Genomic DNA, 16007 nt, shown 5'->3' with positions numbered 1-16007 from the left:
GAAGAGGGGAGGGGGAGGAGGGGGGGGGAAATATCCATGAAAAAGCACCAAGCCATTACTATTATATAGCACTTGGAAGGGGTCAGGATAATAAGGATTTGAGATGGGACGGGGGTTACCCAAATGGTGCCCAACCGCTTCGACGGTCGGGGATTGAACGCCATCCTGCATGAAGCGAGACCGTCGCTCTACCGTCCAGCCCAAGTGGTTGGACGGTACTGAACGAACGAACAAGTAAATAAATACACCATTACGTTACCATCACGTCAGTATGATTTCTTTGTGCATAAAACATACAAACAAACATAGAAAAAAAAGAGGAACAATAACACTAGAATATGTGTAGAGGTAAATAATATTTCCCGAAATAGATTCAATAAAAATGTTTAATATTTTACCGGAACCTTAAAGCAGACCAATAGCAAAACCCCTTTTCACAATCTTCCACTTCTAAGGCTTGTTGTAATTGGCTCTCCCCAGAACGATCATGGCCTCTTGCTTTGTTTTCAAGACCATTTACACAAACATCTGGAAAATTGAGCGTTCGTAGGATTTCCTTCTGTCCTTCTTATTCTCTCTTCCTCTCTCCCTCTTACTCCAGTTATAATTCATTCTTTATCTTCCCCTCTCCGTTGATCTGAGATTCCAACTAGTTCAGCATCCTCTACTTCGTTTGATCTGCTGATTGTCCTGGGTTCATCTCCCTTCCTTGCATGCAAGTTTTGTCAAGTCTGGTCTATTCATTTTCTTACCGTCTTTCCCATTTGCAATGTTTGCTTATCTGGGCGATTGTCTGAATTATTAATTTGCCCGATGGGCTCGCTCGAACGATGACCTGGAACCCCTTGAAAATTGTGATCCGTGAACGGTGGTGACCTTCCTGGTGACTTCTTCAATGGTCTCACCCAGCGAGAACGATGACCTCAGCCAGCGAGAACGAGGACCTCAGCCAGCGAGAACGATGGCTTTATCTAGCGAGAACGATGGCTTCACCTAGCGAGAACGATAGCCTCATCCAGCGAGAACGATGGCTTTATCTAGCGAGAACGATGGCTTCACCTAGCGAGAACGATGTCCTCACCCAGTGAGAACGATGTCCTCACCCAGTGAGAACGATGTCCTCACCCAGTGAGAACGATGTCCTCACCCAGTGAGAACGATGTCCTCACCCAGTGAGAACGATGTCCTCACCCAGTGAGAACGATGGCTTTATCTAAACGAAAATTACACGTATTTTGCTTCTAAAGAATAACAGCGTTACCCCTAAAAGCCACAAATACTTATTAATAAGCCATGGAAAACGATAACATCGGTTGCCAAGCCAGTTATTTAGTGAAGCCTTAACCTCCCAGTGTTCGATTCAATATATTTCTTTTCGAACGGTTTCCGTTCGAAAAGTAGACCGGAAAAAACTTTGAAAAAAAAACCTCTTTCATTTGCGCTAAAATAAAGAACGTGAGGGAGTTGTGTTGGCGTTCCTTAAGAAAGAACCTAAGGCGTTCACTCTGTGTGGAAGGTGTTGGTGGCTAAAGACAGATTCAATTACGATCTCAAGTACCACAAGTAAATTGGTTCGAATCCTATTAAGCCACTACAGGGGTGGGGGGAGGAGGGTAGGGAATTGAGAAAGGGCGTAGGAGAAGGGAGGGAGGGATGGATTGATGGAGGGGGGAAGGGGAAAGGGAGAGAGAAGAGAGAGGAAGGGAGAGAGAATGAGAAGGAGAGACAGAGGATGAAAGGTAAGCCAAGAGCTTCCAATAATATTGTCCTTACGATGCCCGGTAAAGAATTGATTTTTTTTTCACTTTTAAACAGATGGTGCGAAAAAATGTATTATATTTTATTCATTTGAATTTCTCTTAATTCCTCATTACAAATTTCTCTTGCTTAATTTAAATATTTATCTTCTCGTATCTTTATTATTTCTACTCTCTTATTGCTCTCTCTCTCTCTCTCTCTACTCCCCCACACGAATCTCCTTTTCTATTCCCTCACGAATCTCATCACCCTATTTTGCCTCACGAATCTCCCCTCATCATTCTTCTTGCATTTGCCTTACGAAGTGTAGCTTAGTATTACAATGACTCGATAGTTTAATCATCATAATTTAACCATCGTAATTGATCAATCATAATTAAATTATTTAATTTAAATCATCTAATTCTAAACTTTGCCTTGTAAAGCTTAGAATTAGTGATTGGAAGATGATTGTACCTGCCAGAATGTGGGGGGAGGAAAAGGATGGATGGTGTACTTTAGAGTACTCGGTGTACACGTTAGAGTACAAGAGAGTAGGTTAGAGTACATAGATATTATATAGAAGACATCTCGGTCTGCACAGACTAATCTTCTGGGAACACTAACTGCTGTCCAAATGAAATCTGGGGAGAAGAGTAAGGGGGAAAAGAGGAAGAGGAAGAGGAGAAAGGAGGAGGAGGAGGAGGAGGATTGGGAAGAGGTAGGAATTGCCTCTACCGTCAACCAAACAACTGTAACAGCTTTTGAAAGAAGTGCGCGGGGACACACACACACACACACACACACACACACACACACACACACACACACACACACACACACACACACACACACACACTACTACTACACTAGGGGACTACAGAAGGATAAGGGACTACCTGGGAGAAGTGCAGTGGGAGGAAGAACTTAGAGGAAAAACAGTGCAAGGTATGATGAACCAAGTCATATTGAAATGCAAGGAGGCTGAAGATAGATTTATTCCAACAATAAAGGAAAAAAGCAGGAGGGAATATAATAACCCATGGTTTAATAGACAGTGTCAGGAAGCAAAGGTGAGAAGCAGGAGGGAGTGGAGGAAGTACAGAAGACAAAGGACAGAGGACAACAGGATTAGATGTAACAGAGCTAGGAATGATTACATTAACATAAGACGAGTGTCGGAAAGAAATTATGAGAACGATATTGCAGTCAAAGCGAAAAAGCAACCAAAATTACTACATAGCCATATAAGAAGGAAGATGTCGGTAAATGACCAAGTGACAAGACTGAGGAAAACAGAAGGGGCATATACAGAAAGCGACAAGGAAATCTGCGAGGTACTGAATGCAAAATTCCATGGAGTGTTCACAACCGAGCCTGAGCAGCTCCCATTGTTAGAAGAGATTACCCAAGATGAAAGACTATCAGATATAGAGGTGACAGCAGAGGATGTAATGAAACAGTTGACAACACTGGATGCAAATAAAGCTGTTGGACCAGACAAAGTATCACCGTGGATACTTAAAGAGGCAGCGCAGGCTCTCAGCGTGCCTCTGGCAATGATCTTCAATGAGTCACTTATGTCGGGAGAATTGCCCAGTTGCTGGAAGGAGGCAAATGTCGTACCGATTTTCAAAAAGGGGGATAGGGAGGAGGCACTTAACTACAGACCCGTATCACTGACAAGCATCCCCTGCAAAATACTTGAAAGAATAATTAGGCTAAGACTTGTTGAGCACCTGGAGAGCATTGGGTTTGTAAACAAGCACCAACATGGGTTCTGGACAGGGAAATCATGCCTAACAAACCTTTTAGAATTCTATGATAAAGTAACAAGGATAAGGCAGGACAGAGAAGGCTGGGCAGACTGCATATTTCTTGACTGCCAAAAGGCCTTTGATACGGTACCGCACATGAGACTGCTATACAAACTTGAGAGGCAGGCAGGAGTAAGCGGAAAGGCCCTAGTATGGGTGAAGAACTACCTAACAGGAAGGAGCCAGAGGGTAATGGTAAGGGGCGAAAAGTCGGACTGGCGAACAGTAACAAGTGGAGTACCTCAAGGATCGGTGCTGGGACCAATCCTCTTTCTAATTTACGTAAATGATATGTTTACAGGAGTGGAATCATACATGTCGATGTTTGCAGATGACGCAAAATTAATGAGAAGAGTTGTGACAGACGAGGATTGTAGGATCCTCCAAGAGGACTTAAACAGGCTGCAGAGATGGTCAGAGAAATGGCTACTGGAGTTTAACACCAGTAAATGTAAAGTTATGGAAATGGGATCAGGTGACAGGAGACCAAAGGGACAGTACACAATGAAGGGGAACAGCCTACCTGTAACGATTCGAGAAAGAGACCTGGGAGTGGATGTGACACCTAATCTAACTCCCGAGGCACATATAAATAGGATAACGACAGCAGCGTACTCTACACTGGCGAAAATTAGAACTTCATTCAGAAACCTAAATGAGGAAGCTTTTAGGGCGCTTTACACTGCCTACGTGAGACCCGTCTTAGAGTATGCCGCGCCATCATGGAGCCCCCACCTGAAGAAACACATAAAGAAACTGGAGAAGGTTCAGAGGTTTGCGACGAGGCTTGTCCCAGAGCTACGAGGGATGGGATATGAAGAGCGGCTGAAGGAACTGAACCTTACGACACTAGAGAAAAGAAGGGAGAGAGGAGATATGATAGGGACATATAAAATACTCAGGGGAATTGACAAAGTGGAAATAGATCAAATGTTCACACGTAATAATAACAGAACGAGGGGACATGGGTGGAAACTGGAAACTCAGATGAGTCACAGAGATGTTAGGAAGTTTTCTTTTAGCGTGAGAGTAGTAGAAAAATGGAATGCACTTGGGAAACAGGTTGTGGAAGCAAATACTATTCATACTTTTAAAACTAGGTATGATAGGGAAATGGGACAGGAGTCATTGCTGTAAACAACCGATAGCTAGAAAGGCGGGATCCAAGAGTCAATGCTCGATCCTGCAAGCACATATAGGTGAGTACATATAGGTGAGTACACACACAGTGCATTAGGAAGTGATGTGGTGGAGGCTGACTCCATACACAGTTTCAAGTATAGATATGATAGAGCCCAATAGGCTCAGGAACCTGTACACCTGTTGATTGACGGTTGAGAGGCGGGACCAAAGAGCCAGAGCTCAACCCCCGCAAGCACAGCTAGGTGAGTACAACTAGGTGAGTACACACACACACACACACACACACACACACACAATGCACACGAAAACAATTGATCGCACTCAACAATATGTGCGCTGGGAAAGCTTCAAAAAACATCATAACAATAGAATCCGTAGCCCGTGAAGACGAGTACAGACACTCTCTCTCTCTCTCTCTCTCTCTCTCTCTCTCTCTCTCTCTCTCTCTCTCTCTCTCTCTCTCTCTCTCTCTCTCTCTCTCTCTCTCTCTCTCCCACGGCCCAGTCCACCACATGGAAGAGAATATGGAAGAGGATTTGATGCTGTAGCAGGACAGGAACCGGTGATCTGGTCGCCCACACCTGCACGGGAGGAATCAGCATCCCATCACGTTGTGTTTCTTGGGAGAGAGAGAGAGAGAGAGAGAGAGAGAGAGAGAGAGAGAGAGAGAGAGAGAGAGAGAGAGAGAGAGAGAGAGAGAGAGAGAGAGAGAGAGAGAGAGAGAGAGAGAGACCTCGATTCTCAGTTTTGTAATTCCCGGCCTCGAATCCTGGCCAGAGCAGAAACAAATTGGCAGCTTTTCCTTTGACCTCATGCCTCTCTTCACCCAGCAGTAATTTGGGACCTGGAAGTAAAACCTATTGGTGGATTGTGTTCCAAGGGGGAAAAAAACTATAGTAGGGAAAGGCTTACTATGAGCTATGACAAAGGGAAAACTTTCACCCTGCTAACAGGGGTCAGGAGTCGTCTACTCCTGTACACACCTACCTTGAGATTACCTTGAGGTGTTTTCGGGGCTTAGCGTCCCCGCGGCCCGGTCGTCGACCAGGCCTCCTCGTTGCTGGACTGGTCACCCAGGCCGTTCGACACAGCTGCTCGAAGCCTGACATTTGAGTCACAGCCTGGTTGATCAGGTAACCATTGGAGGTGTTTATCAAATTCTCTCTTGAACACTGTGAGGGGTCGGCCAGTTATGTCCCTTATGTGTAGTGGAAGCGTGTTGAACAGTCTCGGGCCTCTGATGGTGATAGAATTCTCTCTCTCTATCAGAGTACCTATTGCACCTCTGCTTTTCAACGGTGGGGGTGGGGTGGTATTCCGTCTAAAACAAAAAAACAGAGATATGACCGATATGATAGATATGGTTAGATATGGTTCACCTCGACCGTCATCACCACCAGTGACATCACCACATACAGCTCCACCACCACCAGGCTAAGGGGATTAGACCTCATAACTCTAGAGAGAATATAGAATGGGGCTTGATCGCAACATACAAAATACTGAGAATAATTGACAAGGTGGACAAGAATAGACTGAGGTAAAGTTGAACAAGAGAATATCAATGGAAACTGGACAAGCCAACGAGTCGAAGAGAGTTACAGTAAGTAAGGAAATAAGGAAGTAAGGAAATAATAAGGAAATAAGGGAGTAAGGAAATAATAAGGAAATAAGGGAGTAAGGAAATACTCGTACCGTGTATGGGTGGCCAAGTGGTATGCACTAAAGGAAGTGGTGGAAACCACCTCCACCCACAGCTTTAAGGCTGGATTCGAACGAAAGAACAGTTAATATCTAGTTCAACAAGGCTAGGAAGTAGGACACGAGAGCGTTAGACCTCATTCTCCTGTAGCCAGTGATAGGTACGAGCCAGTAACACCACCACTACCAACCCCACAATCACCTCCGGCGCCACTACACAATCCACTCACCACCAACAATCACCACCACACCAACGGCCATTACGGGAGCCCTGCAAGTGGGTTTCCCGGCCAAGCAAAAGTCGCCCCTTGAGCCACGAGGCCGCAAGGATCACAGTCCAAACGACGCCGCCGCCGACTGACGAAACGAGCGCGTACTGTTTGCCTTGTGGTTAAACTTTAATGAGATAATTGCATGGTCTGAGCGCCTTCTTTGAGCAAGCTCATGCCTCCAGTACAACAACAACATGAGTCCTCCCTCCACCCACCTTCCACCCGAGGCTAATGGAACACACCAAGAACCACCTCCAAGCCTTCCCGCCAACCACTCATCTCCAGACTATTAGTTCGCGCCGACAAATGGTCATTCGGCAAGACTGGAAACACTAATTAACATAACCCACAACAGCCACAGCGCCTCGTTCATGCCCGGACAGGTGCGCTGGCTGTTGTATTGACCGGTAGGGAGGGGGGGGGGGGGGGGAGGTGGTTATGTAGTCACAAGTTATTGAGAAGTTACTGGCGATGACATGGCGGCTTTTGCTGGAGAGCCTTTGACTATCCCCCATGTTGGACTGTGCATACTAATAGGAATATTTATAGGAGTTGGTTCTGTGAATGGGGGAGAGTTTACCTGTGGACTATGTGGCTCTGAGACTGCAACCCGTTCTCGCACTTGCTTACTATCAATATTGGCTTATTTATTAAGTGCATATGTGACATACTAATTCATTGTGAATATTTTAGTTTACTTTGAAAAGCTTCATAGAAAACACTGACCTCACCTAACCTTCTTAGTATGTTAAGATAAGCATCTTATTGCTTCTTAATTACAATTATTACTTAACCTATCAACGGTATAGGTTAAATAATAATTGTAATTAAGAAGCAATAAGATGCTTATCTTAACATACTAAGAAGGTTAGGTGAGGTCGATGTTTTCTATGAAGCTTTTCAAGGTAAACTAAAATATTCACAATCAATTAGTATGTCACATATGCACTTATTAAATAAGCCAATATTGACTATATACAAGTGCGAGAACGGGTTGGAGACTGGGTTTATGCGTGATCTAATGTGTCTTTTTGCAGTTTCTCGATTGATGAAGATTACGTCACCTATGAAGTGGCAGGGACATGAATAGACCGCAATCCAGATTCTAAAAAAAAAAATCTTATCTTTATAAGTAGATTGCTACTGAGCGTGACGAACGGATGTATGTAAGAGCCAGAAGGGCATTAGCACCGGTGGCAGGGAGGTGGACATACCGCTCAGTTTTTTGGGAGCTATTATGTCCTTGTGACCCTTAGCGACCCGTCGGCTTATTTTTAGTTCTCTGACGCGGCTGATTTAAGGATTCTGGGAATTGCAATAAATCTATTTATAAATCTATAAATTATATTAATTAATTTAATTAATACAATTAAATTAATTTAATTAATAAAATTAAAAAAAATTAAATTATAAATCTAAACCTATTGACTGATTTAGTGGAGAGGAAGAATAGTACCAAGGGTAAAAGAGGGTGAAGGAAGAGGTCAACGAATTAATCAAAAAGAGAAAAAAGGAGTAAAGGAGAGAAAGATGTAAGCTGAAAAAATGATCTCTTGTATTATTTTATCCACGAGTTTGTTGCTAAAACATTATGAAAGGAAATATGTCGCCTTTTTACTATTTACATAATTCCACTAATATCTTATCTTGAGGTTATCTTGAGATGATTTCGGGGCTTTAGTGTCCCCGCGGCCCGGTCCTCGACCAGGCCTCCACCCCCAGGAAGCAGCCCGTGACAGCTGACTAACTCCCAGGTACCTATTTACTGCTAGGTAACAGGGGCATTCAGGGTGAAAGAAACTTTACCCATTTGTTTCTGCCTCGTGCGGGAATCGAACCCGCGCCACAGAATTAAGAGTCCTGCGCGCTATCCACCAGGCTACGAGGCCCCTTTGAGAATATGAGAAGCAATTTTGTTTAATAATGTATCCGCCATAACTATCTGCAAATGACTGCGCGTCTAATTACATAGTTTATAATTTCTCGGCACTTTTTAATTACCAAAAACAAAGGAGTAATCAGAGCGTGTTAATTATGGATCTTGAATTAGGACTTGACATGGAGGAAAGTTAAAGAAAACGGGATATTGAAGTCAATGGGAGGACTGAAGAAAATAGGGTGTTGAAGTCACGGATTGTAGTAGCCAAGTCGTGAAGATGAAGCCAATGCAATGTTAGAACATAGAAATAGAGGAAACTGCAAAAAAAAATCTATTACGCAATGCGAGGCCAATAGACGTTTTATACCCAAACAAGCATACTCGTATATGTACGTGTGACCTTCGCTTGAAACAATCCAGTAATACTGTCTATTAGAATACCCAGTAATTTGTTCCAAAAATCCGTGGTCTGACACTGTCATATATATATATATATATATATATATATATATATATATATATATATATATATATATATATATATATATATATATATATATATATATATATATATATATATATATATATAAGTAAATGACATATATCTCACGCCAGATCCCTGGGGCATTCCACTTACAATGGTTTCACACTCATATTTAATTTATATATTTTAACCCTCTTTTTCCTTTGAAATTAACATAAGTCCCCCAATATCATGTGCCTCTAAATTTCTGACGATTATTTATTGACTCACATTATGAATTTACTGTAAACTTGTGTAACTTAACCCAACAATATATGTACAATCATTTATGAATAAACTACTTCAATTTCCAGGTATATAATACCGCAAAACGTTTCACCATCAACTGCTTGAAATATGTTTGAAAATAGTGAAAATTTATCTGAAAAAAATAGCGGCTCTTATTAAAACCATGTTTTGAATTCCTTATAAATCCAAACTTTTCAAGATGTAAACAAATGGTTTACTGCGATCATCGATCCAGGAAATCTTCATAGAAAAGTAATTAAGCAAATTAGGCGAAAATTCGAGGCAATTGTCCTATCATATTTCCTTTAATGAAAATTGCGACCACATTCGCAATTCGATTCCGATTCTCGGAATCCTCGGAGTACCGGATCCTCGATTCCGGTACTCGATACAACTCATATGGAAGGCAGTACCATCTCTGGCTGGAGGAAAATGACCCTTAGCCTCGGAGAAGAACACACAACGCATTAGAAGGTATGTTTAGGTCCCCTCCAATACAGATTCAATTACACACAGAAATCACACTAACGTGATAATTCAAAAGAACAAATCCACAAAGGCCGTGACGAGGATTCGAACCTGCGTCCGGGAGCATCCCAGACACTGCCTTAATCGACTGAGCTACGACAGGGTTAAAAAAAAAAAAAAGAGTTGAAACTGAACTAATGTCAGTAGAACTTCGGTTTCAACTCTTTTTTTTCAACTTTTTCAACTTTTTCAACTGCTTTTTTTTTAACCCTGTCGTAGCTCAGTTGATTAAGGCAGTGTCTGGGATGCTGCCGGACGCAGGTTCGAATCCCTGTCACGGCCCTTGTGGTTTTGTTCAGATTCAATTATTTTTTTTATTCTACCACCCCTCGTAGCCTGGTGGATAGCGCGCAGGACTCGTAATTCTGTGGCGTGGGTTCGATTCCCGCACGAGGCAGAAACAAACAGGCAAAGTTTCTTTCACCCTGAATGCCCCTGTTACCTAGCAGTAAATAGGTACCTGGGAGTTAGTCAGCTGTCACGGGCTGCTTCCTGGGGGTGGAGGCCTGGTCGAGGACCGGGCCGCGGGGACACTAAAACCCCGAAATCATCTCAAGATAAGAAGATAACCCCCTTTCCTTTTGTGTTTTGCTGTGCTTTATTAGGCATTTAAAGGTAACAAGATAAATATTGGTTAATACAATGAGTGATTATATATTAAATATGTCCGATAAGAACAAACTATACATTATATATACATTCTTTGAGGGCTGACAAATATTTAGTCTGACCTTAGGGACTTCTTGGGTTAAATGCTGGATGAAATGACCTTAATTACATTAATTTGTAAAAAAGTAATTGTCAATATCAATAGCAAAAAATACAAAAAAAATATGCAAGCATGAACAAGATCCGCAGCAGGTAATTGCAATACACGTTTAATTAGTTCTTTCAGCTGTAATAACAATTAATAATTCGTAACTCTCTAGTCACAAATGATTTCCCCTGCAATGGGCTTCAGTAAATAAATTACAGAGGAAATTAGTTTTGTTATCTGAACACAATTTCTACTGGTTAAAAAAAATTAATATGTATATATATACAAGAAGTGTACCGGTGTTAATATATGGGTTTGTTTACATTGTGCTTGACCAATCACTATTTTGGACGGTCACGTGTAAACCAGTCATTACGACCGACTGCCATTTTTAACCAGCTATGAGTAAGACTACTACTGAGTCAGATTACCTCTCTATCACACACACACACACACACACACACACACACACACACACACACACACACACACACACACACACACATATATATCGTCACACACGGGCAGAATGTATGAATGAAAAGTCAAACGACAGTCTATTTTAATTACTTTAAACGAAGAAAAAAATACACAGAGACAAAGGAAAACAGCTATAACATTGTTTGTCTGTGTCTGTCTGTCTGTCTGTCTGTCTGTCTGTCTGTCTGTCTGTCTGTCTGTCTGTCCGTCTGTCCGTCTGTCCGTCTGTCCGTCTGTCCGTCCGTCTCCAGGTAGCGTTTTGTAGCTGAGGGAATTGATCAAGAAGCTGTGTTTACATTCCTCTGCTATGTTTACATTCCTCTGCCACGTGGCCATCAGCTGTTGGAAGTAAACAATCCACACCTGATCCCCAGCCAACGCAACTACAGCCATTTTGTCGGAAATACAATATAACAAACGTACGAAATACAATCGATTTTAACATATTTTAACTTACCAAAATAGTATTAAACTTACAAACTAGCTACGAGCAGTCGTCATCGGTAAGCGGGAAGCGGGAAGTCAGTTAATTCTACGCGGACTTTGATTTTTTTTCTTCTGGAGAAAACCAATAGGCCTTTGGGCAAGATCGCTACTTAAAAATGCTAATATATGCAATAGCGATAAAAAGTCAGGAGAAAGAATCATCGGAAATTCGAGGGGAACCAAGGAAAAAATGGAAAAAAAGTAAAGAGGAAATATAAGAAGAGGGTTAAAAAATAAAAATAAATAAAACAAAACAAAAGAGAGATGGAAGGAATTAAATAATTAGTAATTCTTTTACAGTTTATATTATCTCCAATATAAAAAATATTATCATGCTTTCACTATCCAATATTATACGTAACTTCTAATTTTTTCTGATATTTTTATTACCTTTTAAATGTAATTTTATCCGTCAGAGTGGAAGGTTCAGAGGAGGGAAGGAGGAGGAGGAGGAGGAAGGAGGTATCAGTGACAGGATGGGAGAAAGTAGTGAGAGAAGAGGGAAAGTAGTGAGAGAAGAGGGAAAGTAGTGAGAGAAGAGGGAAAGTAGTGAGAGAAGAGGGAAAGTAGTGAGAGAAGAGGGAAAGTAGTGAGAGAAGAGGGAAAGTAGTGAGAGAAGAGGTGTAAGCGCATCCTAACTCAAGCTATATTTCCTATTTCTAAACTTTTCTCTTCACCTGCGCCTCTCCATCATCTTTACTCCCCCCATCCCCCCCCCCTCACACACAATGGGAATGGGGGAAGTGGGAGAAATATGGTGAGAATAGAGGCGTAGGAGGAGCAGAGAGATGACGTGAGAAGGGTAGTGGGGAAGCCAGGGAAGAGAAGCAAAAGAGAAGGGAGGTACGGAGAAGAGGTAAGGCACTGAGGTATTTATGAAGATGTGTAGAAAGAAATGTAAATAGGAAAAATGAGAGAGGATGTAAAAAAAGAGGAGAAAGGTCAGAGATGGGAAAGTATAAGGAAATTGACTAGTAAAGAGAGGTGTCATAAATGAGATGGAAAGAAATAGAAGTGGGAGAGAGGGAGAGGGAGAGAGAGAGAGAGAGAGAGAGAGAGAGAGAGAGAGAGAGAGAGAGAGAGAGAGAGAGAGAGAGAGAGAGAGAGAGAGAGAGAGAGAGAGAGAGAAAGAGAGAGAGAGAGAGAGAGAGAGAGAGAGAGAGAAAGAGAGAGAGAAAAGAAAGCAAAAGAAAGAGCGAAATAGAATCAGCATGTCAAGTTAACTTAATCTATCCTTTCACTATTATTTTCTTAATTAAATTTCTCCTTCGCAAATGCCCTGGGCCCTTTAGCGAGTTCGCTCACAGCCGGCCGTAAAGGGGAGCTTTGCATTCTCAATGAGAGCCGAGGCATTATTAGGCAGTTTTGCAATTATAGAATCGCTGTAATACCCTCCAAGTTCATCTCCATTCACGGCTATCTCTGTAAATGTTTGGCCCCCAAAATAAAAGGGAGAAACTGCGGTTTATTTGGCGTATAGGGAAATGGTATTTAACCAGTGTGGGGGAAATCTTGGCTACGTCGATTAACTTTTAATTCTTTGGCATCGTAACTGTCCAAGTTAACGCCCGCACGGAACTGTGTTTCTTTTGTAGTGATTTTAGACAATTTATTTTTGGTTGGCAAAAGGAAAAAATCCACACACACATTATATATATATATATATATATATATATATATATATATATATATATATATATATATATATATATATATATATATATATATATATATATATATATATATATATATGTCGTACCTAGTAGCCAGAACGCACTTCTATGCCTACTATGCAAGGCCCAATTTGCCTAATAAGCCAAGTTTTCATGAATTAGCTGTTTTTCGACTGCCTAACCTACCTAACCTAACCTAACCTAACTTTTTCGGCTACCTAACCTAACCTAACCTATAAAGATAGGTTAGGTTAGGTTAGGTAGGGTTGGTTAGGTTCGGTCATATACCTACGTTAATTTTAACTCCAATAAAAAAAATTGACCTCATACGTAATGAAATGGGTAGCTTTATCATTTGATAAGAAAAAAATTAGAGAAAATATATTAATTCAGGAAAACTTGGCTTATTAGGCAAATCGGGTCTTGCATAGTAGGCCGAGAAGTGCGTTCTGGCTACTAGGTACGACATATATATATATATATATATATATATATATATATATATATATATATATATATATTATTTTAAATTTAATTACACAAAAATGTATACAACATTGGTTACATGTACAAGGCTACTTGTCACAGGTTGTAGAGTTCCTCCAGCTCCTCAGATGGCGGGCAGGAACCTTGGATGCAGTGAGCATTTCCTCTCTGGATCGCCACACTAAGGCGCTGAAAAGGAATCTGGCGACTCTAGGGTCTCTAGTTGTTTCAATTAGCTTACAACCCAGCTCCTTAAAAAAAACTAGTAGCACTTTTACCACAGGCACCAAGTGTCTCTGAGGCAATGGGGACAAAATTGTAGAAGTGATCATATATTATATATATATATATATATATATATATATATATATATATATATATATATATAAACTGACGATCACGAAATACTGATCATAGATGTCCTCCTTGCCCATTTCACTATAGTTTTCCGCATGCGTGCGTGCGCATGCGCGTATGTGTGCACAGTTTGTGACAAGAGCCAAGAGCTTACTAGAGTGAGGCAAGTGTAGCGATAACTTGACACACACTCCTGAGGTAACTTCACTTCTGTTGCCTTCCCGGATAACTTTACACCCGCATACAACTTCTCTGTCTCTCCTCCTACCGTGGCGGAGAAGGTGTAAAGTTTTATCCAAATAATCTCAAGCCTTTCCGGCTAACTTCTCGTCTTTGAATAACACGCTATATGCAGATAACTTCAGTCCACTCTCTGGATAATTTCACGCCTCATTGTGTAATTTATCACTTCTGGATAACGTAACACATCCGGATAACACCATTCACGTCTCTCCGGATAATTTGTCCTTCGGCCATTTTTTTTTTTTTGGTGGGGGGGAATGATGTTCATATTCTCTGCACTGTTTATAGTACATCCGCCCCACTCCAGGGGACCAGATTCACGAAGCAGTTACGGAAGTACTTACGAACCTGTACATGTTTTCTCAACCTTTGGCGCCTTTGTTTACAATAATTAAACAGTTAATGAGCTCCGAAGCACCAGGAGGCTGTTTATAACAATAGCAACAGTTGATTGGGACGTTTTCGTGCTTGTAAACTGTTTAATAAATGTAACCAAAGCCGTCAAAGATCGAGGAAAGATGTACACGTTCGTAAGTGCTTGCGTAACTGCTTCGTGAATCTGGCCCTCGGCTTTGATTCTCACGACTTTGCAAGCATTTAACACCAAATATTCATCTTGAGACAAAAAAAAAGACAGAAAGCCCGATGGTTTAAAATATGATGATTACAGGACAGATGATGAGGAACCTCACATAAAAGTCTCCACCAACTCTTCTCTTTAAGGGTTTTGGACGAATAACACCGATAAAATGTATCGTTTTGTTGGGGACAGGAAGCCTGGTTATATTCTTTAGGCTTGTATGATGTCCCCCCCCCCACCCAGGTATCCATTTACTGCTAGGTAAACGTGCCAAACCTGTTCTGGTCCCTGTCCTCTCTCTCGGTGTGTCTTGGTTTCTCTGCAAATCGTTACATAGGAAAAGGCGGGTTGGCACATGTCGAGTTAACGATGAATTAACGTTGAAAAAAGTTTAATCAACACTAAATCGACGTTGAATGAACGTTCTGTTACCTTCTTCTTGAGGTTATCTTGAGATTATTTCGGGGCTTTAGTGTCCCCGCGGCCCAGTCCTCGACCTGGCCTCCACCCCCAGGAAGCAGCCCGTGACCACTGACTAACACCCAGGTACCTATTTACTGCTAGGTAACAGGGGGGCATCAGGGTGAAAGAAACTCTGCCTATCGTTTCTCTCCGGCGTCCGGGATCGAACCCTGGACCACAGGATCATGCGTCCAGTGTTCTATCCGCTCAGCCACCGGCTCTCCACCTAGAGGAGGGGGGGGGGGAACTGCTGAAATATTTACACATATCGTAATGAAAGTTTACCTGTCGCTGTGGAATGGCGGCATTACACCTGTCCTCACAGGTGGCTGAGTCACCTGTGAGGACACTCAGTCACAACTGTCAATCAACCACCAGTTGATTGACAGTTGAGAGGCGGGACCAAAGAGCCAAAGCTCAACCCCCGCTAGCACAATTAGGTGAGTACACTCTACACGCTACATATTTCACACTATCGAGGCTAAGTGTAAAAAAAAAAAATTATTGCGTTATAAGGAAGTTAATATCACCGCATTATTGCCGTTTTCTGTGACTCATGGTACTTGGTTCCGATAGGCTAGGTGAGTTATCTAGATTAAGGTTAGTCACAGGTTCTAGGAAAGGTGGGAGGGGG

At 41.8% G+C, this 16007-nt stretch overlaps 1 protein-coding gene across 1 annotated transcript in view; it reads right to left on the bottom strand.

The window, feature by feature from the left end:
- Positions 1 to 11479, bottom strand: part of LOC138365287 (coagulation factor V-like) — a 31543-nt gene extending 20064 nt beyond the window's left edge. Inside the window, exon 1 of the mRNA XM_069325568.1 lies at positions 11383 to 11479. Within this exon, the coding sequence (XP_069181669.1) occupies positions 11383 to 11479 (97 nt within the window). The remainder of the gene's footprint in view (positions 1 to 11382) is intronic.
- Between the last annotated feature and the right edge of the window lie 4528 nt (positions 11480 to 16007).

The sequence above is a fragment of the Procambarus clarkii genome, chromosome 16 (genome assembly GCF_040958095.1).
Source record: "Procambarus clarkii isolate CNS0578487 chromosome 16, FALCON_Pclarkii_2.0, whole genome shotgun sequence".
NCBI classification, from domain to species: Eukaryota; Metazoa; Arthropoda; class Malacostraca; order Decapoda; family Cambaridae; genus Procambarus; species Procambarus clarkii.
Note: the sequence above shows the minus strand (reverse complement) of the source record. Positions and strands in the feature narration are given on the sequence as shown.